We start from the raw sequence: 26,465 nt of genomic DNA, 5'->3' as shown, positions 1-26,465 counted from the left end.
ACCTGTGTCTGTACCTGCGCCTTTACCTGTGTCTGTACCTGCTCCTTCACCTGTGTCTGTACCTGCGCCTTTACCTGTGTCTGTACCTGCGCCTTTACCTGTGTCTCTACCTGCGCCTTTACGTGTGTCTGTACCTGCTCCTTCACCTGTGTCTGTACCTGCACCTTCACCTGTGTCTGTACCTGAGTCTGCACAGCTACCTGTGTCTGTACCTGAGTCTGCACAGCTACCTGTGTCTGTATCTGTGTCTTTACCTGCGTTTGTACCTCCTCTGTTACTCTCAACCTCCAAATATCCTTTGAATATCATTGGCCGATGTACAGAAGAGAAAAATAATCTGTATACAACAGATTATCTGCATTTTTGAATAGGGTATTTGGGGTTTGGATGCACCCATAGCTGCTGTATTGTGCAGTCGATTAAAATGCAGCTCCCTTCTGACTGAACTGTGCCAGTTATTAAAAATTCAATTACCTTGCTGTGCACAGTACCTGATACCATTAGGAACCTCTTTGATCTGTTTGAAACGACCAATTACTTTTTGAAATTGATATTCCATATTCAACGGTGATTCTATGTTTCTCTGAAAAGTAGGAGTTCTAGAACTGGTCCGATCAGCAGTGAGAGAGGGAACAGCGGATAATTATGGTCTGCTCATCCTTTGTCTCTTCACGACGTAGTGTGATTATGAGAATACTCCATCAGCCATCAGTGGCCCTCTAACCGGCGATGCTTGAACGGTTATGAATAATGCATATTATTCCCAAAAGGAGGGAAGTACTGATTTTTCCATTCTGGGTTTCACAGGCTGATGTTTCAGGGCTTCCAGTTTTAAGGGGTCAGGTTCTCACTTGCAGCCGGAGACTGAGCAGGAGGGGAAATGAGGTCGTGAGCCTGCGGTGGGGCGGCTGCAGCGCGGAGCTCTCTTTAGCATGCGCAGGACCGCCATGCCGCTGTCCCAAAGCGCTGTCCCGCCATGCCGCTGTCCCGCCATGCCGCTGTCCCAAAACGCTGTCCCGCCATGCCGCTGTCCCGCTGTCCTGCCGTCCCGCTGTCCCAAAGCGCTGTCCCGCCATGCCGCTGTCCCAAAGCGCTGTCCCGCCATGCCGCTGTCCTGCTGTCCCGCCATGCCGCTGTCCCAAAATGCTGTCGCGCTGTCCCGCCATGCCGCTGTCCCAAAGCGCTGTCCCGCTGTCCCAAAGCCGCGTGTCTGAGGCAGATGATGGACGAGCCGTGCTCGAGCCAGCGTGCTGAAAGTGCGAAACTGGAGCGATGCTCTTCTCCTGATATTTCTGTTGGTGCGCTCCCGGTTGACGGGGACCGCAGACTCAAATCATGGAAGAACAAAGATAATTTTCCATTTGCTTTATTTTCTTCCTTTCGGTGAGCCTGCAAGGCTGTATTACTTTTTAAATAAATGTCATGCTGTTGATAAACTGTCCTAATCATCTTTTAGATAATTCTGCAAGTTGGCCTGCGCTTGCAGTAGTGAACACAGTGTATTGTTTAAAACGAGGGACATAATCCTTAAATTTTTAAATGGCATAACTAAGTATGTATTCCATTTTGTGAATCTAGCCTTGGTGCTTAGGCTGCCAGTTCCCTTGGCAAGAAGATGATAATTTGTGGGTTGTAGCTTCGGAATGTAAATTTAATCAGGCTCGAGGGCGGCTCAGGCTGTTTTATTATTGGTAGGTTTGCCTGAAAATCAACACCGAGCAAGCTTCAGGTAATGTGAGTAAACTGGCAAATATGCCCCAGGAAAACCAGTTAGCATGTGAAATTAATCTCCTGCACGGTGTTACCGACATGCCGTGTGCTCATCACTGATCCCTGTTTTAACTCAGCTGTGTATCTGGGTTTGATCCGTATTTTAACTCAGCTGTGTATCTGGGTTTGATCCGTATTTTAACTCAGCTGTGTATCTGGGTTTGATCCGTATTTTAACTCAGCGGTGTATCTGGGTTTGATCCGTATTTTAACTCAGCTGTGTATCTGGGTTTGATCCGTATTTTAACTCAGCTGTGTATCTGGGTTTGATCCGTATTTTAACTCAGCTGTGTATCTGGGTTTGATCCGTATTTTAACTCAGCTGTGTATCTGGGTTTGATCCGTATTTTAACTCAGCTGTGTATCTGGGTTTGATCCGTATTTTAACTCCGCTGTGTATCTGGGTTTGATCCGTATTTTAACTCAGCTGTGTATCTGGGTTTGATCCGTATTTTAACTCAGCTGTGTACCTGGGTTTGATCCGTATTTTAACTCAGCTGTGTACCTGGGTTTGATCCGTATTTTAACTCAGCTGTGTATCTGGGTTTGATCCGTATTTTAACTCAGCTGTGTACCTGGGTTTGATCCGTATTTTAACTCAGCTGTGTATCTGGGTTTGATCCGTATTTTAACTCAGCTGTGTATCTGGGTTTGATCCGTATTTTAACTCAGCTGTGTATCTGGGTTTGATCTGTATTTTAACTCAGCTGTGTATCTGGGTTTGATCCGTATTTTAACTCAGCTGTGTATCTGGGTTTGATCCGTATTTTAACTCAGCTGTGTATCTGGGTTTGATCCATATTTGAACTCAGCTGTGTATCTGGGTTTGATCCGTATTTTAACTCAGCTGTGTATCTGGGTTTGATCCGTATTTTAACTCAGCTGTGTATCTGGGTTTGATCCGTATTTTAACTCAGCTGTGTATCTGGGTTTGATCCGTATTTTAACTCAGCTGTGTATCTGGGTTTGATCCGTATTTTAACTCAGCTGTGTATCTGGGTTTGATCCGTATTTTAACTCAGCTGTGTACCTGGGTTTGATCCGTATTTTAACTCAGCTGTGTATCTGGGTTTGATCCGTATTTTAACTCAGCTGTGTATCTGGGTTTGATCCGTATTTTAACTCAGCTGTGTATCTGGGTTTGATCCGTATTTTAACTCAGGCTGTGTATCTGGGTTTGATCCGTATTTTAACTCAGCTGTGTACCTGGGTTTGATCCGTATTTTAACTCAGCTGTGTATCTGGGTTTGATCCGTATTTTAACTCAGCTGTGTATCTGGGTTTGCTAGCCGCAGTACTGCTGCTAAAGCTGAAAAGATGTCCTGTAACCCCCCGGCTTCCTAACCTCACTCCGTTCCCCGTGCCGCTCCTGCCGTGGCCTCTGGCCTCATGCTGTAAGATTATGTGGCGACTGCTGCTATTGACTGTGACCCTGATGACCCAGCGTCAGCGCCGTTGGTTGTGTAAACCTGCGTGTTTGCGCTTGCGTAAGTCACTGGATAAGAGCTTCTGCTTGCTGCCTGGTTTTGGTGTTAGCGGCTCGCGTCGGTGCCGGAAGTCGTCGTCCTTGGGCACTGAACGCAGTGCTAACGCCCTCAGGACCATATACCGCGTAGCACTTTAACATTCGCTCTCTCCATATCGCACCCTTAGAAGAACAGACGGTAGTAAACCCTGCTGAATAAAGCTGTGAGCTACAGTTCATTTTCGCCCGCAGAATTGTGTTGAGTACATGAATACAGATCAGTGTTGCACTCTTGTGTGGCCTGTACATGACTGCTGTGTCCAGCCAGGCTGGTAACATGGGCTTCAGTGTTTCCTCCGTAAACTCATATAAGTCACTGTTTCCTGTTTGGGCTTTATCCATGTTGTGTGCCTGTCTAACCCGTCTTTTATTTATCAACCCTCATACATCTTTTATTGGATGTGTTTTTTAAGTAATAAAAATAACAGTATTTTTTTGCGTTTGAATATCACATTGTCACGATTGTCCAGGAAGCCCTTCACAGGGAAGTGGGGACTCTCCGCCCCCCGACTCGTGTGCAGCACACACCAGGCGGTGGACGGCGGCCATTTTGTGACAGAATGCTCAGTGCGCAGTGGCTTTGCTGGGGAGGGTTTGCTGTTCTCTCAGTGCTGCACACCGGACTGCAGGTGACAGGCAGGCCTTCAGTGAGGGAGCAGCAGAGTCTGTTTCACCAGTGGGGTCCATGGCCTGGGTGTGGAGCTCACAGAACCCAGCATCTCATCTCTCCTCTCTCCTCTCCACTCTCTCCTCTCTCCTCTCCCCCCCCCCCCCCCCGCAGACGGACTCTCTGGACGGGCCCTTCTCTGTGCCGGACATTAAGCTGCACAGTAACCCCTCTGCGTTTAATGTCTTCTGTAACGTGCGACACTGCGTGCTGGACTGGCAGCAGCGCGAGGCCTCGCTGGCCCTGGCCTCCCGAAACTCCGCCCAGAGCGGCGACTCCGACAGCGAGGAAGAGGAGGAGAGCCGCGAGCCCGCCGTCAAGCTGCCCAAGGTCAGTGCGGGACGTCCCAGGGTGGGGAGGGGGGCCGGGGGGGGCGGGTGGAGGAAATCAATCCGCCCCTCCTCTAGCGTTTCCCTCGTCTTTCTTTAGAAATGAGAAAAGGTGCCGACGTGTCACCATTATGGAGGAGCGTTTGTGCTCTTGCCTATGGGGGGGGGGGGTGGGGGGTGCGGGGTGCTGGTGAGAGGACAGGGTTGTTTATGGGGTGCGGGGTGCTGGTCCACGCGTGGGGCGGTTCTGTATGACGCAGTCGCGGCTGAGAGAGATGGCGGATCAGCACTCTGCTGCGGCGCTCCGACAGCCCGCAGGCTCCTCAAGGTCAGCGCTGGACGGGATTTGTCCAGAAAGCTGCTGATCGCGTGTGAAAAAGGCGCTCTGGCCCGCTGAGGGGTGGGGCTTTACTCACCCTGGCAGCCCAAAGCTCCTGTCCCTCTCTCCTGCAGGGGTGCCAGTTAAAACAGGCTGAATTTAACGCCGTATGTGTGCAGATCGCTCAGTTACACACCAGTCCCTGGCTTTAAAGCGCCTCCCTCAGCGCTTCTGGTGATTGTTCTGGCCGTTTGCATGAGTAAGAATGATCCAATGAGGTCGTCAGGCCCGATGCTTCTGTGGCTGTGTGCAGAAGGGCAGCCTGCTGAACTACAGAAGCTCGACTCCCTGTTTGGGCCTCTATTCTGAGAGACACTGGCCTCAGTACAGCCTTACCACAGCCACACTGAACTCTGGAGACGCAGTGACATCCTGCCTCTGCTTCTGTGAACAAGGCCCGTCACTGAAAGGCTAATCAGGGAAGTACTAGTCCATAGGGGTCATGTGTGGCCATAGAAAAGATGTCTGCCAGTAAGTGCGTATTTTCAGCAGTAGAGCTTGTGTTGTCTGATTGATGCGATGAGCAGGCTTTACAGGGCGATCACCTGTTCTCCGCTGTGCATGTAGAACCCAAATCAGGCATAGACTGCAGTTTCTAAATGCCTGGCTACCTTTGGCAAGACTTTCGTGCTCCAGTTAAGATGTGCTTTCAAAGGCAGCGGAGCCACAAAGGATTTATATACGAGCGGCTGAACTGCTTCAGCATGTTAACTCTGTCCGTAAAGACAGACTGACGCTGCCTGCAGTTTGCCGGTCGATTGGAAGAAAATGGGGCAGAACTTCAGCAAGCAGCGTTACACAGAGACTAATAACGCACTCTAATCAGGCCGGGCGATAGACTTTTATAAGCGCGGCCGTTCTCTGGCAGAACTGAGCCGCTAACTCCGACCGGCCGTCCAGAGAGAGAGGGCACAGAAGCTAATCAGCGCTAATGGCTGCAGCGTGAGCACGCTTAACTGGAACATCGAGTTCTCCTCCCTGTCAGGGTGAACATGTCTTGCACGAGCAGAGGCCATTTCTTCACCCTAACGTAACAAAAAACGGTTTGATTTTAAACGCTCCTCATTCTGGAAATCACGTGCAGCAGAAGACCTGAAAAACGGCGTCAGATATTCAGTCCTGTTCTATTTTTAATCGGTTTTGGGTGTGGCCATTCTCTGGGGAGATTCTGCTGTCTGATATTTCCTCATCAGCGCTGGCCAGTACTGTCATATATATATATTTTTTTCAAATGTTTCAAAGTGTTTAGATTTTACATAACCCAAGTAATCAGTCAAGTTTTGTGATAAAATATTTCTGTTGTCAAAAAGACCATCATTACAGTGACTTTAAGAATCACTGTAATGATCGTCTTTTTGACAGCAGAAATATTTTATCACAAAACTTGACTGATTACTTGGGTTATGTAAAATCTAAACGCTTTGAAACATTTGAGAAAGAAAAAAAACGTGTGACAGTACTGCCCAATGTAAGATCTTATCCAGACATAAAGCAGCTAGTAGTGCACAGAGCGCGCACTGTAAAAGGTATTAGTGAAAAGATGCCCCGTTTTGTGAAAAAGAGGAGGAAATGACCAGAGATAATGTATACCTGGCTTCCCACACTGACCGATCATTTCTAAAAATTAGGCAGATAAGATGAACGTCACCTCACTTACTGACATACGACTGCTTGCTCCTATAAAACTCTGTTGTTGTCATTAGCCAACAGGTTAAATAGAGGAATTTAACGTATAACATTTAATTCAAAATGTTTATTAAGTGTTTTACTGTATTTGCTAGATTAGACATTTGATACACATTGATACAAAAATAATACATAATTACAAAAATGCCTCTTGGTATTTGATATTTGGAAATTCTGTGTCCTGTGTTACACACATCAGTAACAGTAAGAGTGTTGGTAACAGTAACTGTATCAGTAACAGTAAGAGTGTCAGTAAGCGTGTCAGTAGCGGTGTCAGTAAGCGTGTCAGTAGCGGTGTCAGTAGCGGTGTCAGTAGGAGTGTCAGTAAGCGCGTCAGTAGCAGTGTCAGTAAGCACGTGTCAGTAAGCGTGTCAGTAGCGGTGTCAGTAGCAGTGTCAGTAAGCGTGTCAGTAGCAGTGTCAGTAGCAGTGTCAGTAAGCGCGTGTCAGTAAGCGTGTCAGTAAGCGCGTCAGTAAGCGCGTCAGTAAGCGTGTCAGTAGCGGTGTCAGTAGCAGTGTCAGTAAGCGTGTCAGTAGCGGTGTCAGTAGCAGTGTCAGTAGCAGTGTCAGTAGCAGTGTCGAGCAGTGTCAGTAGCAGTGTCAGTAGCAGTGTCAGTAAGCGCGTCAGTAGCAGTGTCAGCAGTGTCAGTAGCAGTGTCGGTAGCAGTGTCAGTAAGCGCGTCAGTAGCAGTGTCAGCAGTGTCAGTAGCGGTGTCAGTAGCAGTGTCAGTAAGCGCGTCAGTAGCAGTGTCAGTAGTGGTGTCAGTAGTGGTGTCAGTAGTGGTGTCAGTAGCAGTGTCAGTAAGCGTGTCAGTAAGCGTGTCAGTAGCAGTGTCAGTAAGCGTGTCAGTAGCAGTGTCAGTAAGCGTGTCAGTAGCAGTGTCAGTAGCAGTGTCAGTAGCGGTGTCAGTAAGCGTGTGCTCTCCTCCTCAGATCATCGGGATCGGGCTGTGTGGCGTGTTTGAGCTCATTAAGGAGACTCGCTTCTCGCACCCGTCCCTGTGCCAGCGCAGCCTGCAGGCGCTGCTGGACATGCTGCAGGGGCAGCAGCCCGAGGGCTTCCAGACCGAGCCGCCTGACGTGCTGGGTGAGTATGCCCCCCGTCTCTCTCTCTCTCTGTCTGCGTCTGTCTCTCATCCTCTCGGTCTTCTCTCGTCTCCTCTCTCTGTGTCCTCTCTCTCCTGTCTCTCTCTCTCTCTCTCTGTCTGTCTGTCTCTCTCTCTCTCTCTCTGTCCTGTCTCTCTCTCTCTCTCTCTCAGCCCGGAGCTCGGCAGTTAATGACCCCCCTTCCCCCCCACCCCCCCCACACAGAGTCCCTGTTCCACCTGCTGCTGGAGACCACGGTGCGGAGCACGGGGGCGAACGACCCCACGGGGCAGGCCCTGACCGCGCTGTCCTGCGCCTGCCTCTTCAGCCTGGTGGTGGCCTGGGGAGACACCGGCAAGACCCTGCAGGCCGTGTCCACCATCCTCACCAACAACGGCAGCCACGCCTGCCAGACCATACAGGTGAGCCCTTATACACACACACACGCCTGCCAGACCATACAGGTGAGCCCTTATACACACACACACGCCTGCCAGACCATACAGATGAGCCTTTATGCACACACGCCTGCCAGACCATACAGGTGAGCCTTTATACACACACACACACACACACACACCTGCCAGACCATACAGCGAGCCTTTATTCACAGGCCTGCTTAAATTGCTGAAATGCTCTGCCTGTCTTTAGGGTCCTCCAGCACATACACAGCACATCAACCTGCCAACATACAGGACTTTGACTTGAGCTCTGCTGTATGTAATGTGTGTCTTAGTCCCAGTGTTGTGCAGTCTTGCGTACTGGCTTGTGTGCTGTTGTTCTGTGTGTGTGTGCGTGTGTGTGTGTGCGTGTGCGTGTGAGTGTCTGCGTGCGTGCGTGTGCGTCTGTTTGTGTGCTTGTGTGTGTGTGTGTGTGTGCGTGCCTGTGTGTCTGTGTGTATGTGTCTGTGTGTGTGTGTGTGTGTGTGTGTGTTGTGTGCTGTGTGTGTGTCTGTGTGTGTTGTGTGTGTGTGTGTGGTGTGTGTGTGTGGTGTGTGTGTGTTGTGTGTGTGTGTATGTGTGGTTTGTGTGGTGCGTGTGTGTGTGTGTGTGGTGGTGTGTGTGTGTGTGTCTGTGTGTATGTGTCTGTGTGTGTGTATCTGTGTGTGTGTGTCCTACCCTGGGTTTGATGGAAGGGAGGAATAGGGGTTAAACTCATGCCAGGTTTCTGTGCCTCTGTGCTGTAGGACAGAGTGATGGGGCTTTAATGAAGGATGTGGAATGAGTCATTTTGACTGACAGGCCAGAGTCCGTTTATCCAGGGGACTGGCTTAGCCCTGCAGGTAGCAGGACCATACTGGCCCGTTTCAGTGAGTTTGCACACTCAGGTCCTGCCAAACCTCCCTTACTGTCCCTCCCTCATTCTCTCTGTCATTCTCCTCCTCTCTCTCCCCCTCTCTGTCTCTCTTTTACCCTCTTTCCCTCTCTCTCTCTCACCCTCTCCCCTGCTCTCTCTCTCCCTCCCTCTCTCCCCCTCTGCTTGCCGTTTGCTCCCTCTGAACATGGGGATGTGATGCTATTGTGTCATCACCTACTGAGAGTGTACTGTCACCAAATGGTCATCACGCTGACTGAGGCTGCCCTCACATCCTAACTGAGGACTCTCACCCTTAATCTGAGGCTGCTCCTCACCCTTAAACTGAGGCTGCTGCACAGCCTTAATCTGAGGCTGCTCCTCACCCTTAATCTGAGGCTGCTCCTCACCCTTAACTGCAGACTACTGGCATGAGTCTTAGAGGGGCTGGCTCTCGTTCTTAGTCTTTGTGTTGCAGGACTGTTCTGTTTTTGTTTTCAGGGATGAGTCAGCAGAGTCTGTCACCCACAGCGAAATCAGCCCTGGTGTCTCACGAGTCGGAGAGACGGTAGATTAGTGTTCAGACCGACAGCCAAACAAGTGCCGGCTCAAATAGAGCCCTCCTCCTCAGTGATGCAGCGTGGGTCAAGGGGAGGGGCGGGAGGGTCTGTCACACTTCAGTCCTGCTCAGGGTGTAATGATCGAGCAGAGCGAATACAAACCGGCTCTCTCCCGTGCTCCGGTCACAGGTCATTCATGGGCAGCTGTGGCTGAGCACCGCGGAGCTCGCTCGTGGAGAGAAGGGATTTGGGGACCTTTCAGCTCGGGACGCTGACGGCTCTGTTTGTGCTTGTGCTGATTTTGGGGACCCTTGAAAAGTCCTGCCCGGGGGGTAGTTCAGCTGCGGCCTGTTTGCGCTCCTGACTAGCGCCCTTTAGCTCTGTGTTTACAGTGCAGCATCCCAGAGAAACGCACAGTGAAGCGAAACAGCGTCCGTCAGCATTACCCAGCTGCGATGGCAGCGGGGCCTGGCGGGGGGGGGGTTTGTGTGCACTGGGGCTGGCGTTTAGCAGTGTGTGGAGCACACTGTGCCAGGCGGGGCGGAGAGGAGAAGATGGCCGCCACTCTGACGCTCTGATGCTCTGACGCTCCCCCCCGTCCCGCAGGTGCCCACCATCCTGACGGGGCTGCAGAGGAGCGTGCAGGCGGTGCTGGTGGGCAAGGTGCAGATCCAGGACTGGCTGGGCAGCGGCATCAAGCGGGCGGCACTGATGAACAAGTGGACGCTGAAGGAGGTGCCCGTGGGCGAGGACGAGCGGTGCCAGCTGCAGACCGATGGCTCCTTCCTCTACCTGCTCTGCAAGGACGGCCTCTACAAAGTGGGCTCTGGCTACAGCGGCACCGTCAGGGTAGGGCTTCCCAGCATGCACTGCTGCGGCCGCGCGGGGCTTAATGGTGCGCTGCGGGTACCGCCGCTGGGGCTGCCGCAGCCTCATAGAGGTTCAGATCCCAGCCGCAGGTTCAGATCCCAGTCACAGGTTCAGATCCCAGCCACAGGTTCAGATCCCAGCCACAGGTTCACATCCCTGCCACAGGTTCAGATCCCAGGCACAGGTTCAGTTCCCTGCCACAGGTTCAGATCCCAGCCAAGGGTTCAGATCCCAGCTACAGGTTCAGATCCCAGTCACAGGTTCAGATCCCAGTCACACGTTCAGATCCCTGCCATAGGTTCAGATCCCAGTCACAGGTTCAGCTCCCAGTCACAGGTTCAGATCCCAGCTACAGGTTCAAATCCCAGTTACAGGTTCAAATCCCAGTTACTGGTTCAGATCCCAGTCGCAGGTTCAGATCCCAGTCACAGGTTGGGTTCCAAGCCGTTTACACTCCCCAGTCACGCTACTTAACCCGACTGATCTGGGTACATGTGTAGCTGTGTAACTGGATCACGTGTAAATGAATGTAATCTGGGTAAGTCACACTGGATGTAAATTTATTGTGTTTGTGTAGTTGTTTTTGGTACACACAGTCCATCCATGCTGAGTCTAAAACCTCCTATCTGTAATTCTTTCTCAGTTTCATTTTAGGAAATTTTAATTCTGGCTCGTCCCCTGTTTTGAAAATGTTTGCTGAGGAAGTGTAAACTAGACTAGTGGCTCTGTACTAATATTTTTCCAAGGAGTGCGTCTGCCCTGAAGTTGGAAGAATTTAGGAGCGCGCTCATGCATCCCAATTAGATGTGCTCCTGCATGAATTTTCCAGTGAGCACACATCAGTTTTCAGGTGTAAATTATTCTAAAATGGGAGCGGTGTGGAGCCCTGGATGAGTTTGCTCAGTGATGGTGGACTGGGCTGTGCGTGAGTCTCTAATCTGTGTCTCTAACGTGTGATTGGTCGCAGGGCCACGTGTACAACTCCACGTCCCGCATCAGGAACCGGAAGGAGAAGAGGTCGTGGCTTGGGTTCGCTCAGGTGAGCTCTGAGGGGGCGTTGTGTTGGTGGGATGAAATTTGGCGCCTGACTGTGTTCACTCCCCCGCTGAGTCACTCAGAGGTGTTTCTTATCTAGGGGCACTACGTGTCAACACAGCATTAATCTGCCGCTTTGATCTGGCCCTTGTGATCTTTAGACTGAACGCTGTTCGATCATTCCTATGTGGTCTGCTGGGTTATCTGGGGAATTTTATCTTGATCCTGAAAGACAGAATTGTTTTCATCAAACCAAGCGTTGATGAAACATCCCCCAGTACTCCTGTCGAGTTTCTGGAACATTCCAGGCAAATACCAGCACAGGTCTACCTGTACACTCAACACGGTGTAACCTACACAGATATCCCTGTACACTCAACACAGTGTAACCTACACAGATCTCCCTGTAGACTCAACACGGTGTAACCTACACAGATATCCCTGTACACTCAACACGGTGTAACCTACACAGATCTCCTTGTAGACTCAACACGGTGTAACCTACACAGATCTCCCTGTAGACTCAACACGGTGTAACCTACACAGATCTCCTTGTAGACTCACACGGTATACCTACACAGTCTCCCTGTAGACTCAACACGGTGTAACCTACACAGATCTCCTTGTAGACTCAACACGGTGTAACCTACACAGATCTCCCTGTAGACTCAACACAGTGTAACCTACACAGATCTCCCTGTAGACTCAACACGGTGTAACCTACACAGATATCCCTGTACACTCAACACGGTGTAACCTACACAGATCTCCCTGTAGACTCAACACGGTGTAACCTACGCAGATCTCCCTGTAGACTCAACACGGTGTAACCTACACAGATCTCCCTGTAGACTCAACACGGTGTAACCTACACAGATATCCCTGTAGAATCTGATCGGCAGATGATTTGAATTGTTTATTTAAAGTGTGCTTCTCCATCAGAGCCTTTGGAGAGGAGATCAGACCTTCTCTTACGGTCAAGGCCCCAGAACGTACTGTGTGTTAGTTCCCATGGTGATTTCGGCTGTTGTTTAGTTGCTATGGTGTAACTATGGCGATTGTGCATAGGGCTGTCTGCTGTATCGGGACATGAACAGTCACAGCTTGAGCGCGATCAAGATCAACCCTGAGACCCTGGAGCAGGAGGGATCCATCACCATGCCTGGTACTGACCCGCTATTACCCCAGCCACACCCGCTGTTACCCCACCCTCGCTATTACCCCTGCCCCGCTATTACCCCATACCTTTCTTGTTTAATAATCAGTGTCTCTCTCTTGTTGATGTGCAAGGTGGGCAGGCTGAGGGGCAGAGCATCGTCTTCACTGATGGAGAGTACATCAACCAAATCGCTGCTTGCAAAGATGTGAGTACCATCACATTCACATTCTCTGCGTTTGACTCTGAACGTTTCCTTTCGTAAAGTGTAAGATGCTGAGTGTGGAGTCTGGAGTCGTGTGGAGCAGATATTACTGCCTGCAGTGCCCGGTTCTCTGGCCGGACCGTCAGATGGAGACAGCCTTCCCTCTGTGGCTGTTCCAGCCCGTGTGCTTTGACTGGGAGAATGGTATATAACTGGGCTGTGATTGGCTGGCTTTGCTGCAGGATCTGCCGGGTTGCCAGGTGACAGGCTGCAGCGGCCAATCGTGTAGCGCTCTGCAGTGCTGACTGTGGGGTCTGAGAGAGGGAGAGAGGTCTGGTTCTGTTAGCTTTCAGATGGCTGGCATGCCAGAGCCCTCTGTGTGCGCACGTTCTGTCTTTCCAGCTGCACTTGAGTACCAGATATTACATTAGCCATGCAGAGTAATTATATTTTAATAGTAATAGTACAACAATGCTTTGCTTATTTTGCAGTCTAATAGAAACCTCAATGAGAAACCTTTTCAATAATTAGCTCCTATTTAACACAGAAATTCTTCCCTCCCCTGATCTCACAGATCTTGTACCTTTGTGTACCTCTGGCTGTTGACATGGCGGTGTTTGATTGCCGTGTGAAATGTTCTTTTCTTAATAATTTTTGTTCATTTATTGTTGACTAAATGACAAAATTGAATCCTGTGCAACTTGTTGTGGGAGGCAAAGCACCTTGTTAGAATAAATTGTCTTTCACACAGTCATGTGATTTCTGCTGGAAAATATGACTCATACGGGTATTTGGCGGTGGGTAAATATGACTCATACGGGTATTTGGCGGTGGGTAAATATGACTCATGCGGGTATTTGGCGGTGGGTAAATATGACTCATACGGGTATTTGGCGGTGGGTAAATATGACTCATGCGGGTATTTGGCGGTGGGTAAATATGACTCATACGGGTACTTGGCGGTGGGTAAATATGACTCATACGGGTATCTGGCGGTGGGTAAATATGACTCATACGGGTATTTGGCGGTGGGTAAATATGACTCATACGGGTACTTGGCGGTGGGTAAATATGACTCATACGGGTACTTGGCGGTGGGTAAATATGACTCCATACGGGTATTGGCGGTGGGTAAATATGACTCATACGGGTATTGGCGGTGGGTAAATATGACTCATACGGGTATTTGGCGTGGGTAAATATGACTCATACGGGTATTTGGCGGTGGGTAAATATGACTCATACGGGTATTTGGCGGTGGGTAATATGACTCATACGGGTATTGGCGGTGGGTAAATATGACTCATACGGGTATTTGGCGGTGGGTAAATATGACTCATACGGGTACTTGGCGGTGGGTAAATATGACTCATACGGGTATTTGGCGGTGGGTAAATATGACTCATACGGGTATTTGGCGGTGGGTAAATATGACTCATACGGGTACTTGGCGGTGGGTAAATATGACTCATACGGGTATTTGGCGGTGGGTAAATATGACTCATACGGGTATTTGGCGGTGGGTAAATATGACTCATACGGGTATTTGGCGGTGGGTAAATATGACTCATACGGGTATTTGGAGGTGGGTAAATATGACTCATACGGGTATTTGGAGGTGGGTAAATGTGACTCATACGGGTATTTGGCGGTGGGTAAATATGACTCATACGGGTACTTGGCGGTGGGTAAATATGACTCATACGGGTATTTGGAGGTGGGTAAATATGACTCATACGGGTACTTGGCGGTGGGTAAATATGACTCATACGGGTATTTGGCGGTGGGTAAATATGACTCATACGGGTACTTGGCGGTGGGTAAATATGACTCATACGGGTATTTGGCGGTGGGTAAATATGACTCATACGGGTATTTGGCGGTGGGTAAATATGACTCATACGGGTATTTGGCGGTGGGTAAATATGACTCATACGGTATTGGTGGTGGGTAATATGACTCATACGGGTATTGGAGGTGGGTAAATGTACTCATACGGTATTTGGCGGTGGGTAATTACTCATACGGGTATTTGGAGGTGGGTAAATTGACTCATACGGGTTTGGCGGTGGGTAAATATGACTCATACGGTATTTGGCGGTGGGTAAATATGACTCATACGGTATTTGGAGGTGGGTAAATGACTCATACGGGTACTTGGCGGTGGTAAATATGACTCATACGGGTACTGGCGTGGTAATATGACTCATACGGTACTTGGCGGTGGTAAATATGACTCATACGGGTACTTGGCGTGGGTAAATATGACTCATACGGGTATTGGCGGTGGGTAAATATGACTCATACGGGTATTTGGCGGTGGGTAAATATGACTCATACGGGTATTTGGCGGTGGGTTTGTAGTGAACACGCTGGCAGCTGATGCTTGCTGTTCCCCAGTCCTGCTGTACATCATTCTGTCAGAGCGGAGCAGACCCCCCCCCCCATCCCCCCCCCGAGTGAATGCTCTCCCCAGTGGCTGTTATGCAAAGCGGAAGGGGAGTGGGGGGTGTATGATATGAAATGTACACATCTGCCGCACGGTCTCATTTGCATAATGAGGATGTGGGGATGCAGCGGACGAGCTCGTGTGGTGGTGGGGGGGGGTGGGGGACGCACCCCACCCCCCCCCCCCCTCCGCAGCTCCAGGCCTCTGCTTCAGCCAGCGCTGAGGTACGCATCGCCATGTAAGGCCCAGGGCCCCACGGCTGCACCCCCCCCCCCCATTTCACACCTCACGATTCTGGCGCCTTCTGTTACCTGAAGTGGCCACAGTCTGCACTGTTCTCAGTCTCATACCCAAAGTGTTACACAAAAAAAAAAAAAGCATTACTATGCAATAGATCTACCCTGTGCACAATCTGTGCATCTGTAGTTAATGAGCCTGTAAATCCCTCCGCTCTGGGCAGACGCTGTGTTGTGGGCATTGGAGTGGAAGCAGTGTGTGTTTCTCTCTCTGCGTTATCCTGATGCTCTGTGCCAGTGGCGTTGGTGCTCACTGAGTCTGGCGGTGCCCACACCGCACTGCCAGCTGATTAATTAGGCTCACTGCACTCTGCAAGCACCAGTCAATATTATTTTATTGCTTTAAATGGTTAGCGAGTACTTCCAGTTAAATTCGCATTATGCCATTGGCTGTGCGATAAATAAATGGCGGTGTGGGAAAAAAGGCATGTTTTCATTTTTAATACCGTCGTGGTGAAACGGTTATTGTGCAGAATTTAGGGGCCCTCGATGCAGTCATTTTAACTGCGTATTTATTTGAGTAAATATTAATTGTTGTAAGGACTTGCCGTGTACAGAGCTGAAGAAGCCATCTCTGATTTTAGAGTTGGTTTCCGTGGCAGCGAGTGGGCCTGGAACTCTGGGCAGTAAGTGGTGGTTATTAATGACCTGCCTGAGATCGATGGGCCCCTGAATGGACTCCTTCAGCTGGAGTGACCAGCTGGTTTAGAGTCTGCCTCACCTCCTCCTCCTCTGATAAATAGGTAATGGGTCTCAGCGTGAGCGAGGAGGAGATGCCTCAGTGCTGTAACAGATGTTTTTGGTGGCATTGGCAAACGTGCTGTGGGTGTCCTGTGAGTTTGCGCTGGTATAATGGTGAAGAAGGTGCTGCACCAGGTGAGAGTTTCCACCTGAGAGCTGGCCTTGCTCGGGACGGGGGTGCCGGTGTAACCCAGTGAGGGCCGGTGTGGGTGCTGGTTTTCGGTTTGGCGTAGTACAGCATTGAGCACGCCTGATTTAAGACGTCACAGCAAGACAAGCCAAACGAATTTAGGGAATGAGATGTGTGAGCAGCGGGTTACACAGGAACAGCTAGCGTAGCCTGCAAGCTCTTTTTCATCAAGCACTGTGACTGACACGTCAACAAACCTGACGTATGAGATTGTAAGAAAAGTCCTTAGATACACAAACAGTGGAGGTACCTGAGTGGTGAAGGAATGCGTGTAGTCTTACCCGGTGCTACTGGAACGGGATTAATTTAACGTTATCTCTGTTGTCTGATTCCAAAAACAAAATATTTCCTCTGTGCTAACAGTTATGCATGGAAGCTGGAGACTGCTGTCCACTTGTAGTGTGGCTCCATACGGGTGGCTGTCTATCTTGGTAGGACGTGCCTCTGGCTTGTGCATCCTGCTATGACACTAGTGTATAGGCAAGTGACTACGATGTGCAGATATCCTGAGTTCTGTGTGTATGTTTGGACCTAAAAACTGCTAGGTGTGCAGTGGTAAGAGTCAAAGAGGAATGGCAGGTTAAAGTGAATGCAGTTTATTCTACAGCATGTTATTAATGGCGATGTACACTGGTGCAAAGTGTGTGCAGTGAGGTGGCTATACGCATGTGATGCATAGAAGGCCGTGTTGAGGAGTCTCCCCGAACTATTGCACTTTCTGCCTGTATACAAAAAACCCCACGTCACCAAAAAGACACAATCAGGACAAATCGCACTACAAGATTTCCTGGTTAATCGAATAAAATCCCATTGGATGTTCTGGGTTTAATTATTTCTAGAAATGCTGTTAATAGTTAAATGTCCGTTGAACAGGACTGGGCATTTTCTCATGCCCTCTACAGCCCGTTTGTGTCATTTCGGGGTAAATCTGTCTTCAGCCTATTTCATTCAGTATCCGCCATCTTTGCTGCTTCGTTGTTTTCAGTCCGGTTTGCCTGCTGGTCTGGATAAGGCATTCATCCCGGTGATCTTGCCGGAGGGCAGGTGAGAATGTTTTGCCTGAATGTTGCCTGAGGAGATCCCTCAGTTTGAAGAGTTCATGACTGTGTTGTGAGTGTCACTGCAGGAGGGGGTGCGGTCTGCAGAGCTGTGCCAGTCAGGGTCAGTGGAGCGAGTGTAGGGGCCCTGGCTGGAGGAGTCGGGGTGTTGGGTGTGGGTGTCACTGCAGGAGGGGGTGCGGTCTGCAGAGGTGTGCCAGTCAGGGTCAGTGGAGCGAGTGTGGGGGCCCTGGCTGGAGGAGCCCGGTTCATTTTCTGCAGGTGCAGAGGGATGGATACTGGAGGTATTGATACGGTGCGAGAGGTTCGCTGTTGAAAAGAGGGGTGGTGATGGAGGGACATATCTGTTTCTGGATCTCATGCCCACTCCTGTTAGATATCATTGAAGGAACCGTAGTTAGGCGGGTTGCATAGTTAAGCGTCGAACAGTCGGTGTGTTTGCGGGTTTGGGTGAGTTTGCGGGTTCGGGTGAGTTTGCGGGTACACAACGTGTTGTGTGTCCCAGGACGGGTTTGTTGCTAAGCGACGCTGTGTTTTTGGTGTCCCAGGATGGGTTTGTGGTGCGGATCTATGCGACCAGCCGAGACCCCACCCTGCAGCAGGAGCTGCAGCTCAAACTGGCCCGCAAGTGTCTGCATGCCTGCGGGATCTCCCTGTTTGACCTGGAGAAGGACCTGCACATCATCAGTGAGTCTGTCCTTCTCTCCCTCTCTCTCTCTTTCTGTTCACCGCTAGACCTCTTCTCTCCTCTCTCTCTCTCCCTCTCTCCCCTCCTCCCTTCCTCTTACCCATCTCTGACCCTTCTCTCTCTCTCTCTCTCTTTTGAACCTCTCTGTCCTGGTCCTCCTGTCTGTCTGTCTGTCTGTCTGTCTGGCAGTTTTTAGGTGTGTCTGTTTGTATTGGACAGTTTGTATGTGTGTTTCTGTCAGAGTATTTGGGAAACACAGTTGTGTCAGGGAGGAGGGAGTATGGGGGGAAATATACATTTTCTTTTTATTTGTAGAAATTATAGTTTTAATGCTTCTGTAGTGGGCTCCCAACTAACCTGTGTTGTGTGTGTGTGTGTGTGTGTGTGTGTGTGTGTGTGTGTGTATATACGCGTGTGTGTGAATGTGTGTGTGTTTTTCCTCAGGCACGGGGTTCGATGAGGAGGCGGCATTGCTGGGTGCAGGCAGGGAGTTTGCCCTGATGAAAACAGCCACAGGAAAGGTGGGTGTCCAGGAATGCTGTGGGAGGGGCCACACGCTGAGGCATGACTGCTATGTGGGTGTGGGTGTGTGTGTGTGGGTGTGGGTGTGGGTGTGGGCGTGTGTGCGCGTATGCGTGCGTCCGTGCGTGCGTGTGTGTGGGCGTGGGCCTGCGTGCATGCGCGTGCGTGCGTGTGTGTGTGCGTGCGTGTTTGTGTGTCTGTGTGTGTGTGTGTGTGTGTTTGGGCGAGGACGTTGGCCTGCATCATACTCACAGGTGTCTGTACCTGTGCCAGGGAAACTGACGGACTGTCTGTGCCTCTGAGTACAGGTCTGTATGAGGCTCTGCTACAGCCCAGGTTTGAAGACGTCCGTTTGTCACTCAGAAAATGTATCTGAGCTGATGCTTCTTCAGATGATTAACCTGCACCATCCATAACGTGGCCTGGAGGAGTCAGTGCGTGTCTGTATGAGTAGCAGGTCCGTAGCTGTGAAGGCTTTCTTCTTAGACGTATTCATGGGCCGGACGGGTTGCCAGTTTTCCTGAGATTCCCCTGCTGGGGAGGAGCATAGAAAGCTCTCGCAGACGTGATGTGACCCTTGGGATTGTGGGAGTTTGGCTTCAGGTCTTTACCCCCGTGTGTGATCCAGTGAGTGTCACCACGCCTTTTCTGCTTGGCTCCTTCAGAATGCTCCTCCCTCATCTGTGGAGAGAGCCTGTTCCTCCTGCTCATTCTGCAGGTTACACGCCTGTTTGACCAGCTCAGGGAGCGGGTTACACGCCTGTTTGACCAGCTCAGGGAGCAGGTTACACACTTAACTGCGAGTAATTTCATTGTTTCCTCTTTCCAACTGAGCAGGGAAGCACAGCTGTGCTTTGAATAAGATGAGAGAGAAGCCCAATGTGTGTGTGTGTGTGTGAGACCCGTAGCAGGTGTGTGTGTGTGTGTGTGTGTGTGTGAGACCTGTAGCAGGTGTGTGTGTGTGTGTGTGTGTGTGTGTGAGACCCGTAGCAGTGTGTGTGCGTGTGTGCGTGTGTGTGTGTGTGTGTGTGTGTGTGAGACCCGTAGCAGTGTGTGCACGCGTGTGTGTGCGCAGGTGTGTGTGTGTGTGAGACCCGTAGCAGTGTGTGCGCACGTGTGTGTGTGCAGGTGTGTGTGTGTGTGAGACCCGTAGCAGTGTGTGCGCGCGTGTCTGTGCGCATGTGTGTGTGTGTGTGTGTGAGACCCGTAGCAGTGTGTGCGCGCGTGTGTGTGCGCAGGTGTGTGTGTGTGTGTGTGTGTGTGTGTGTGTGAGACCCGTAGCAGTGTGTGCGTGCGTGTGTGTGCGCAGGTGTGTGTGTGTGTGTGTGTGAGACCCGTAGCAGTGCGTGTGTGTGCGCAGGTGTGTGTGTGCAGGTGTGTGTGTGTGTGTGTGAGACCCGTAGCAGTGTGTGCGCGCGTGTGTGTGCGCAGGTGTGTGTGTGTGTGTGCAGGTGTGTGTGTGTGTGTGTGAGACCTGTAGCAGGTGTGCTGTGGAACAGGCTTGAGCGCTCTTGTGAGGGTATTTGTTTAGAGTGTGAGGCTGTTAAAAATAGCCGCGGGTGACCTGTGGCTCTGTGGATAAGCTGTGTGTGCGTGCAGGTGTGTGTGTGTGTGTGTGTGTCTGTGATGTCAGGTCCTGGCGCAGAAGCGTTCCGTTTCACCTGAGCCAGAGGTGAGGTGCTCATATTTCACCGTGCTGCCACGCCCGTCACTAGCCTCAGTCCGGCCGCCCAGCCCTCGCTCTGCGCTAACGGCTAGATTGGGCTGTCTCGTTCCGGCAGAAATATGGGGCTCTCTGTCTGCCCCTCTCACCGAAGTCCCGCTCCGGCACGAGCTGCCCGCTCACGGCGAAAGGTCCCGGCTGTCCTGGCCTCTTCCTGCCGATCGGAGGGAAGTCGTTTATCAGGACGTTAGGATGGACACTGGAGCACGAGATGTGCAGGACCAGCTCGACTGATATAAATCACATCTCCCTAAAACGAGCTCGGCTACCTGCGGAATGCTGCTTTATGCCTGTCGCCAGGGAAACGCGCGTCTGGAGCTCGGCTACCTGCAGAGTGGCAGTTTATACCTGTCGCCAGGGAAACGCGCGTCCGAATGACTCGTGAACATCACTGCCGTATTACTCTGCGTTAGCACTGACAGGCCGGGGGTGAGGCAGGAGGCGGTGATGTGGGGCTCAGGTGGTGTGGGGCTCAGGTCTCAGGTATAATACTGCAGGCCAGGGCTGTGGAGGCCTCATGTGTTCACACAGCATAAATAGTGGCAGATTTAGTATGGGAGGCAGGCAGTGAAAAGATTACTGCTCTCGCTTACCGCTCCCTCTCTACGGAGTCGTTTCTCATGCAGTGTTATTCCACATAGCAGTATCAGCCTTTGTGCTGTGTGCGTGTGTCTGAAAGAGTGTATGTGTGCATGCGTGCGTGCATGCGTGTGTTTGTGTGTGTGTCTGAAAGAGTGTATGTGTGTATGTACGCATGTGTGTGTGTTTGAAAGAGCGTGTGTGTGTTCATGTGCGTGCGTGTCTGTATGTGCGCGTGTGTCTTAAAGAGTGTGTTTGTGTTCGAAAGATTGTCTGTATTCATGTGCGTGCGTGCGTGCGTGCGTGCGTGCGTGCGTGCGTGCGTGCGTGCGTGCGTGCGTGCGTGTGTGTGTGTGTGTACAGTGCCCTGAGTCCCTCTCTTCTCCCCTCTGCAGATCTACTACACGGGGAAGTACCAGAGTCTGGGCATCAAGCAGGGCGGGCCGTCCGCGGGGAAGTGGGTGGAGCTTCCCGTCACCAAGTCGCCGAAGATCGTGCAGTTCTCTGTGGGGCACGATGGCTCGCATGCGCTCCTGGTGGCCGAGGACGGAAGCGTCTTCTTCACCGGCTCCGCCAGCAAGGGGGAGGACGGCGAGTCCAGTAAGGGCCTCCTCCTCCTCCTCCTCTTCTTCTTCTTCTTCCTCAGCTCGATCGCTCTGTCCCTCTCTCTCTCTCTCTCTCTGTCCCTGTCTGCTCTGGCCGCCTGCTTAACGAGGCCTGTGGAAAATAACCAACATGGCCGCCGGCAGCCATTTCCTCTCGGTCACTGCTGCCGTGTTTAAAGTGCTCGTTACGTTTGATCACCGATCGGCCTTCATCTCTTTTTCCCGTAAAGTTAATGAGCTCTGTGAGATCTGGCACGTGGCTAATTCCATGGCCTGTGGTTTAATTACAGAGAAATTAACGACACGTCATTACACCTTAAAGGGTAACACCTGTAATATTACTTTTTTTTCCAGTATATTCAACATATCTTATGAAAATACCAAAACCAATAATGTTTCTGTCCAACTCTCAATGAATTTATCCTGTTGGCAGTTACTGTCCATCTAGCGTAGAGATACCGGTAGTAAAAAAACTCCACTGTTGTCCAGAAAAGTATTTAAACGAGTCATACAGTTGTTGTGGGCAGCACAATTCACCATCACGAAGGACCTGTCCTTTGTCCTTTGTACTGAAGTAACTTTGCGGCACAGCCCGGCTCACTCTGAGCCCTTCTGTCCCCACAGCCAAGAGCCGCCGGCAGCCCAAGCCCTACAAGCCCAAGAAGATGATCAAGCTGGAGGCCAAGATGGCGGTGTACACGGCCTGCAACAACGGCAGCAGCAGCATCGTCACCAAGGACGGCGAGCTCTACATGTTCGGCAAGGACGCCGTGTACAGCGACAGCACCTGTGAGTGTGCCCTTCCCAGAATCCTCGGCCCCGGTCGCTCCGGCGACGTCCTCCTCACCTGTCACTCCCCCGCTCCGCCGGTTCGATGAGACCCTCACAGGGCGGGTTCGGTTCCGTCTGTGGAGGAGCCTTTTGTTTGGCAGTCAGACGGTCGCGTAAAGATCAGGGCCCCTGCTTTGTCAGAACTCTAAAAATCGGTTTCGGCAGAGAGAGTAATGTCAGCCCTGTCCTGCGATGCGGTTCGGTTTTCCTCTCAAAGGATCAGAGGCTGCTTTGTATTCCAGAAGCGCCTCAGAGCAGATGTGGAGGTAAAGAGCTTGAGATTTGTGCGGTGTGGTGTTCAGGTCAGTCCTGTGTGTGGTATAAACAGCTCTGGCTCGGCTGACTCTGCTCAGTTTGGTGCTCTGAGCGTAGTGAATCACCAAAGCCCGCTCAAATGAAGCGCGTTCTGCATAACCGCCAATCCCGCCAACAAAACAACAGCTTCAGTGCATCAGCATGCAGCTGCAGCCCAGGAAGTGATCCCAGTACCGCACAGCCTGGTATGAGGATCACTTCCTGGGCACAGTTATTAGCACAGGTCCACCAGAGGGTTCTTCAAGGTGCCGTAGGGGTCCATGACCAGACTATATACAATGACTATATCCTGATTTAGTGAAAGTGTTTTTTGACTAAAACCCTTTTTAACTTGTGGTGGGGTCCCCTGGATGCCTTTGAGCCTGGGTGGGGGTCTGTGCATCAGAAGAGTTGAAAGCCCCCCAGTGTGTGTTATAAACCTGGGTTTCTCTTTTCTCAGTAGCATGCTTTTTGCAGTAGAAGCCGTGGGGATGATGTCCTAACGCCTCTCTGTCCTGTGCCCTCCCCCTGCAGGTCAGGTGACGGACCTGAAGGGTCACTTCGTAACTCAGGTAGCGATGGGGAAGGCCCACACCTGCGTCCTGACTAAGAGCGGGGAGGTGTGGACGTTTGGGGTGAACAACAAGGGCCAGTGTGGCCGAGACACCGGGCCCATGAGCCAGACGGGGAAAGGTAAACACGGCATCATAGCACCAACATCACACCTCCACCCCCACGTAACCCCACACCTCCACCCCCACTCAACCCTACACCTACACCCTCACTCAACCCCACACCTCCACCCTGACTCAACCCCACACCTGCGCCCTACCTAAACATTCTGCAGAATGTAGCTGTGCATTATTATAGAGTATCTGCCACAAGCTTACAATCGTGTGTGTGTGTGTGTGTGTGTGTGTGTGTGTTCGCATTATAATTTTTTTTTTCCGAAGATCACATGGGAAACTGGTGTATAGCCAACTGCTGACACAAAATGACCTCATATGGAGTAGCTAGCATGACATAATACAGTAGTCATACTGTAGAAGAGTACTATATTGTTGTTTGTGGAGAACAGTGACTGTAATATGTGTGTAACTGTGTGTGTAATGTGTGTGTAATATGTGTGTAACGGTGTGTGTAAGTGTGTGTGTAATGTGTCTGTAATGTGTGTGTAACTCTGTGTAATGTGTGTGTAACTGTGTATGTAATGTGTGTAACGGTGTGTGTAATGTGTGTGTTACTGTATGTGTAATGTGTGTGTAACTGTGTGTAATGTGTGTGTAACTGTGTGTGTAATGTGTGTGTAACGGTGTGTGTAATGTGTGTGTAACTGTGTGTGTAATGTGTGTGTAATGTGTGTGTGATGGTTTGTGTAATATGTGTGTAACGGTGTGTGTAATATGTGTGTAACTGTGTGTAATGTGTGTGTAACTGTGTTTAATGTGTGTGTAACTGTGTGTTGTGTGTGTAACTGTGTAATGTGTGTGTAACTGTGTGTGTAACTGTGTGTGTAATGTGTGTGTAACTGTGCGCTCGTGCTCTGCAGGCTTTGGGGTGGAGAACATGGCGACGGCCATGGATGAGGACCTGGAGGAGGAGCTGGAGGAGAAGGAGGAGAAGTCTCTGATGTGCCAGCCTGGCGCTCACAAGTGGAAGCTGGACCAGTGCATGGTGTGCACCGTGTGTGGAGACTGCACCGGCTACGGAGCCAGCTGTGTGAGCAGCGGCCGGCCCGACAGGGTGCCCGGAGGGTGAGCGGCACCGCCATTACACCGCCATCACACCGCCCTCACACCGCCATCACACCGGCATCACACTGCCCTCACACTGCCCTCACACCGCCCTCACACTGCCCTCACACCGCCCTCACACCGCCATCACACCGCCATCACACCGCCCTCACACCATCACCCCGCCATCACACCATCACACCATCACACCGCCATCACACCATCACACCGCCCTCACACCATCACACCGCCCTCACACCATCACCCCGCCATCACACCATCACACCGCCATCACACCATCACACCGCCCTCACACCATCACACCGCCCTCACACCATCACACCGCCCTCACACCGCCATCACACCGCCCTCACACCATCACACCGCCCTCACACCATCACACCATCACACGCCATCACACCATCACACCGCCTCACACCATCACACCGCCCTCACACCATCACCCGCCATCACACCATCACACCGCCATCACACCATCACACCGCCCTCACACCATCACACCGCCCTCACACCATCACACCGCCCTCACACCGCCATCACACCGCCCTCACACCATCACCCCGCCATCACACCATCACACCGCCATCACACCATCACACCGCCATCACACCATCACACCGCCCTCACACCATCACACCACCATCACACCGCCCTCACACCATCACACCGCCATCACACCACCACCAACCGCCATCACCCCATCACACTGCCCTCACACCATCACACCATCACCCCGCCCTCACACCGCCCTCACACCATCACACCGCCATCACACCATCCACCCTGCCCTCACACCACCCTCACACCATCACACCGCCATCACACCGCCCTCACACCATCACCCCGCCATCACACCATCACACCGCCATCACACCATCACACCGCCCTCACACCATCACACCGCCCTCACACCATCACACCGCCCTCACACCGCCATCACACCGCCCTCACACCATCACCCCGCCATCACACCATCACACCATCACACCGCCATCACACCATCACACCGCCATCACACCATCACACCACTCACACCGCCCTCACACCATCACACCATCACACCGCCATCACACCACCACACCGCCATCACCCCATCACACTGCCCTCACACCATCACACCATCACCCCGCCCTCACACCGCCCTCACACCATCACCCCGCCATCACACCATCCACCCTGCCCTCACACCACCCTCACACCATCACACCGCCATCACACCATCCACCCTGCCCTCACACCACCCTCACACCGCCATCACACCATCACACCGCCATCACACCACCATCACACCGCCCTCACACCACCATCACACCGCCATCACACCCCCCACAGCTTACAAACATCACCACACCGTTTTGTGGAGTAAATAAGCCACTGGATCGTTTTTAATACTGATTCTTTCCCTGAATAATATCAGGGTTTGTGTCAGTCTGGTAGGGACATAGCAGACAGGAATAGTGAGGACGGCTGTGTTTTGCCTCTCTTTAAATGGGCAGAGAAGTGCTGTGATATTGAGTGTAAATATTTAACGCTAATAATATGATATTCTGTGCGCTCCTATTTGCTTACTAAAGGAAATCTGAGGCTGTAATCAGCCGGGCTGTCATAGACACATTGCAGGCGCTGCAGTTTCTGCACCTCTGCAGTTTGAGTCTTTCAGCAGTATCTAGCTGCTCTGCAGCGCGTGTGTGTGTGTGTGTGTGTGTGTCTTCTGCCCTCAGGGTGTGCGCCTGCTCTGTTGTTTGAGGTGTAAGCACTGTGTGTGTTGTGCATGTGTGTGTTTTGTCCTCAGGGTGTGCGGCTGCTCTGTAGGTTTGAGGTATGTGAGTGTAAGTGTGTGTGTGTGTGTGTATGTGTGTGTGTGTGTGTGTGTGTGTGTTGTGTGTGTGTGTGTGTGTGTGTGTGTGTGTGTGTGTGGTGTGTGTGTTGTGTGTGTGTGTGTGTGTGTGTGTGTGTGTGTGTGTGTGTGTGTGTGTGTGTGTGTGTGTGTGTGTGTGTGTGTGTGTGTTGTGTGTGTGTGTGTGTATGCATGTGTGTGTTTTGTCCTCAGGGTGTGCGGCTGCTCTGTAGGTTTGAGGTATGTGAGTGTAAGTGTGTGTGTGTATGTGTGTGTGTGTGTGTGTGTTTGGTCCTCAGGGTGTGCGGCTACTCTGTAGTATGAGGTGTGAGCGCTGT

General features: G+C 51.4%; 2 protein-coding genes across 12 annotated transcripts in view; one reads left to right on the top strand and one right to left on the bottom strand.

Annotated features, from left to right (window-relative positions):
- mycbp2 (MYC binding protein 2) overlaps nucleotides 1-26,465 on the top strand; it is a 104,766-nt gene that overhangs the window by 17,669 nt on the left and 60,632 nt on the right. For 10 of the 11 annotated variants that reach the window (XM_064311761.1, XM_064311757.1, XM_064311758.1 and 7 more), the window contains exons 3-15: nucleotides 4,077-4,292; nucleotides 7,289-7,442; nucleotides 7,667-7,863; nucleotides 9,901-10,143; nucleotides 11,132-11,203; nucleotides 12,268-12,364; nucleotides 12,490-12,563; nucleotides 17,843-17,981; nucleotides 18,427-18,503; nucleotides 21,202-21,406; nucleotides 22,036-22,200; nucleotides 23,071-23,229; nucleotides 24,086-24,290. In XM_064311761.1, the coding sequence (XP_064167831.1) occupies nucleotides 4,077-4,292; nucleotides 7,289-7,442; nucleotides 7,667-7,863; nucleotides 9,901-10,143; nucleotides 11,132-11,203; nucleotides 12,268-12,364; nucleotides 12,490-12,563; nucleotides 17,843-17,981; nucleotides 18,427-18,503; nucleotides 21,202-21,406; nucleotides 22,036-22,200; nucleotides 23,071-23,229; nucleotides 24,086-24,290 (2,003 nt within the window). Of the gene's footprint in view, nucleotides 1-4,076; nucleotides 4,293-7,288; nucleotides 7,443-7,666; nucleotides 7,864-7,965; nucleotides 7,986-9,900; nucleotides 10,144-11,131; nucleotides 11,204-12,267; nucleotides 12,365-12,489; nucleotides 12,564-17,842; nucleotides 17,982-18,426; nucleotides 18,504-21,201; nucleotides 21,407-22,035; nucleotides 22,201-23,070; nucleotides 23,230-24,085; nucleotides 24,291-26,465 lie in introns of those variants that run through there. The other variant, XM_064311765.1, reaches the window with a different exon arrangement.
- On the bottom strand, nucleotides 12,910-14,428 carry LOC135241246 (putative protein FAM47C). The gene is given in 4 exon segments (XM_064311467.1): nucleotides 12,910-12,917; nucleotides 13,379-13,691; nucleotides 13,747-13,842; nucleotides 13,844-14,428. Coding segments are annotated over 4 exon segments (1,002 nt in total).

Source organism: Anguilla rostrata, chromosome 15 (genome assembly GCF_018555375.3).
Source record: "Anguilla rostrata isolate EN2019 chromosome 15, ASM1855537v3, whole genome shotgun sequence".
NCBI lineage: Eukaryota > Metazoa > Chordata > Actinopteri > Anguilliformes > Anguillidae > Anguilla > Anguilla rostrata.
This window is presented reverse-complemented; position numbering and strand designations above follow the sequence as displayed.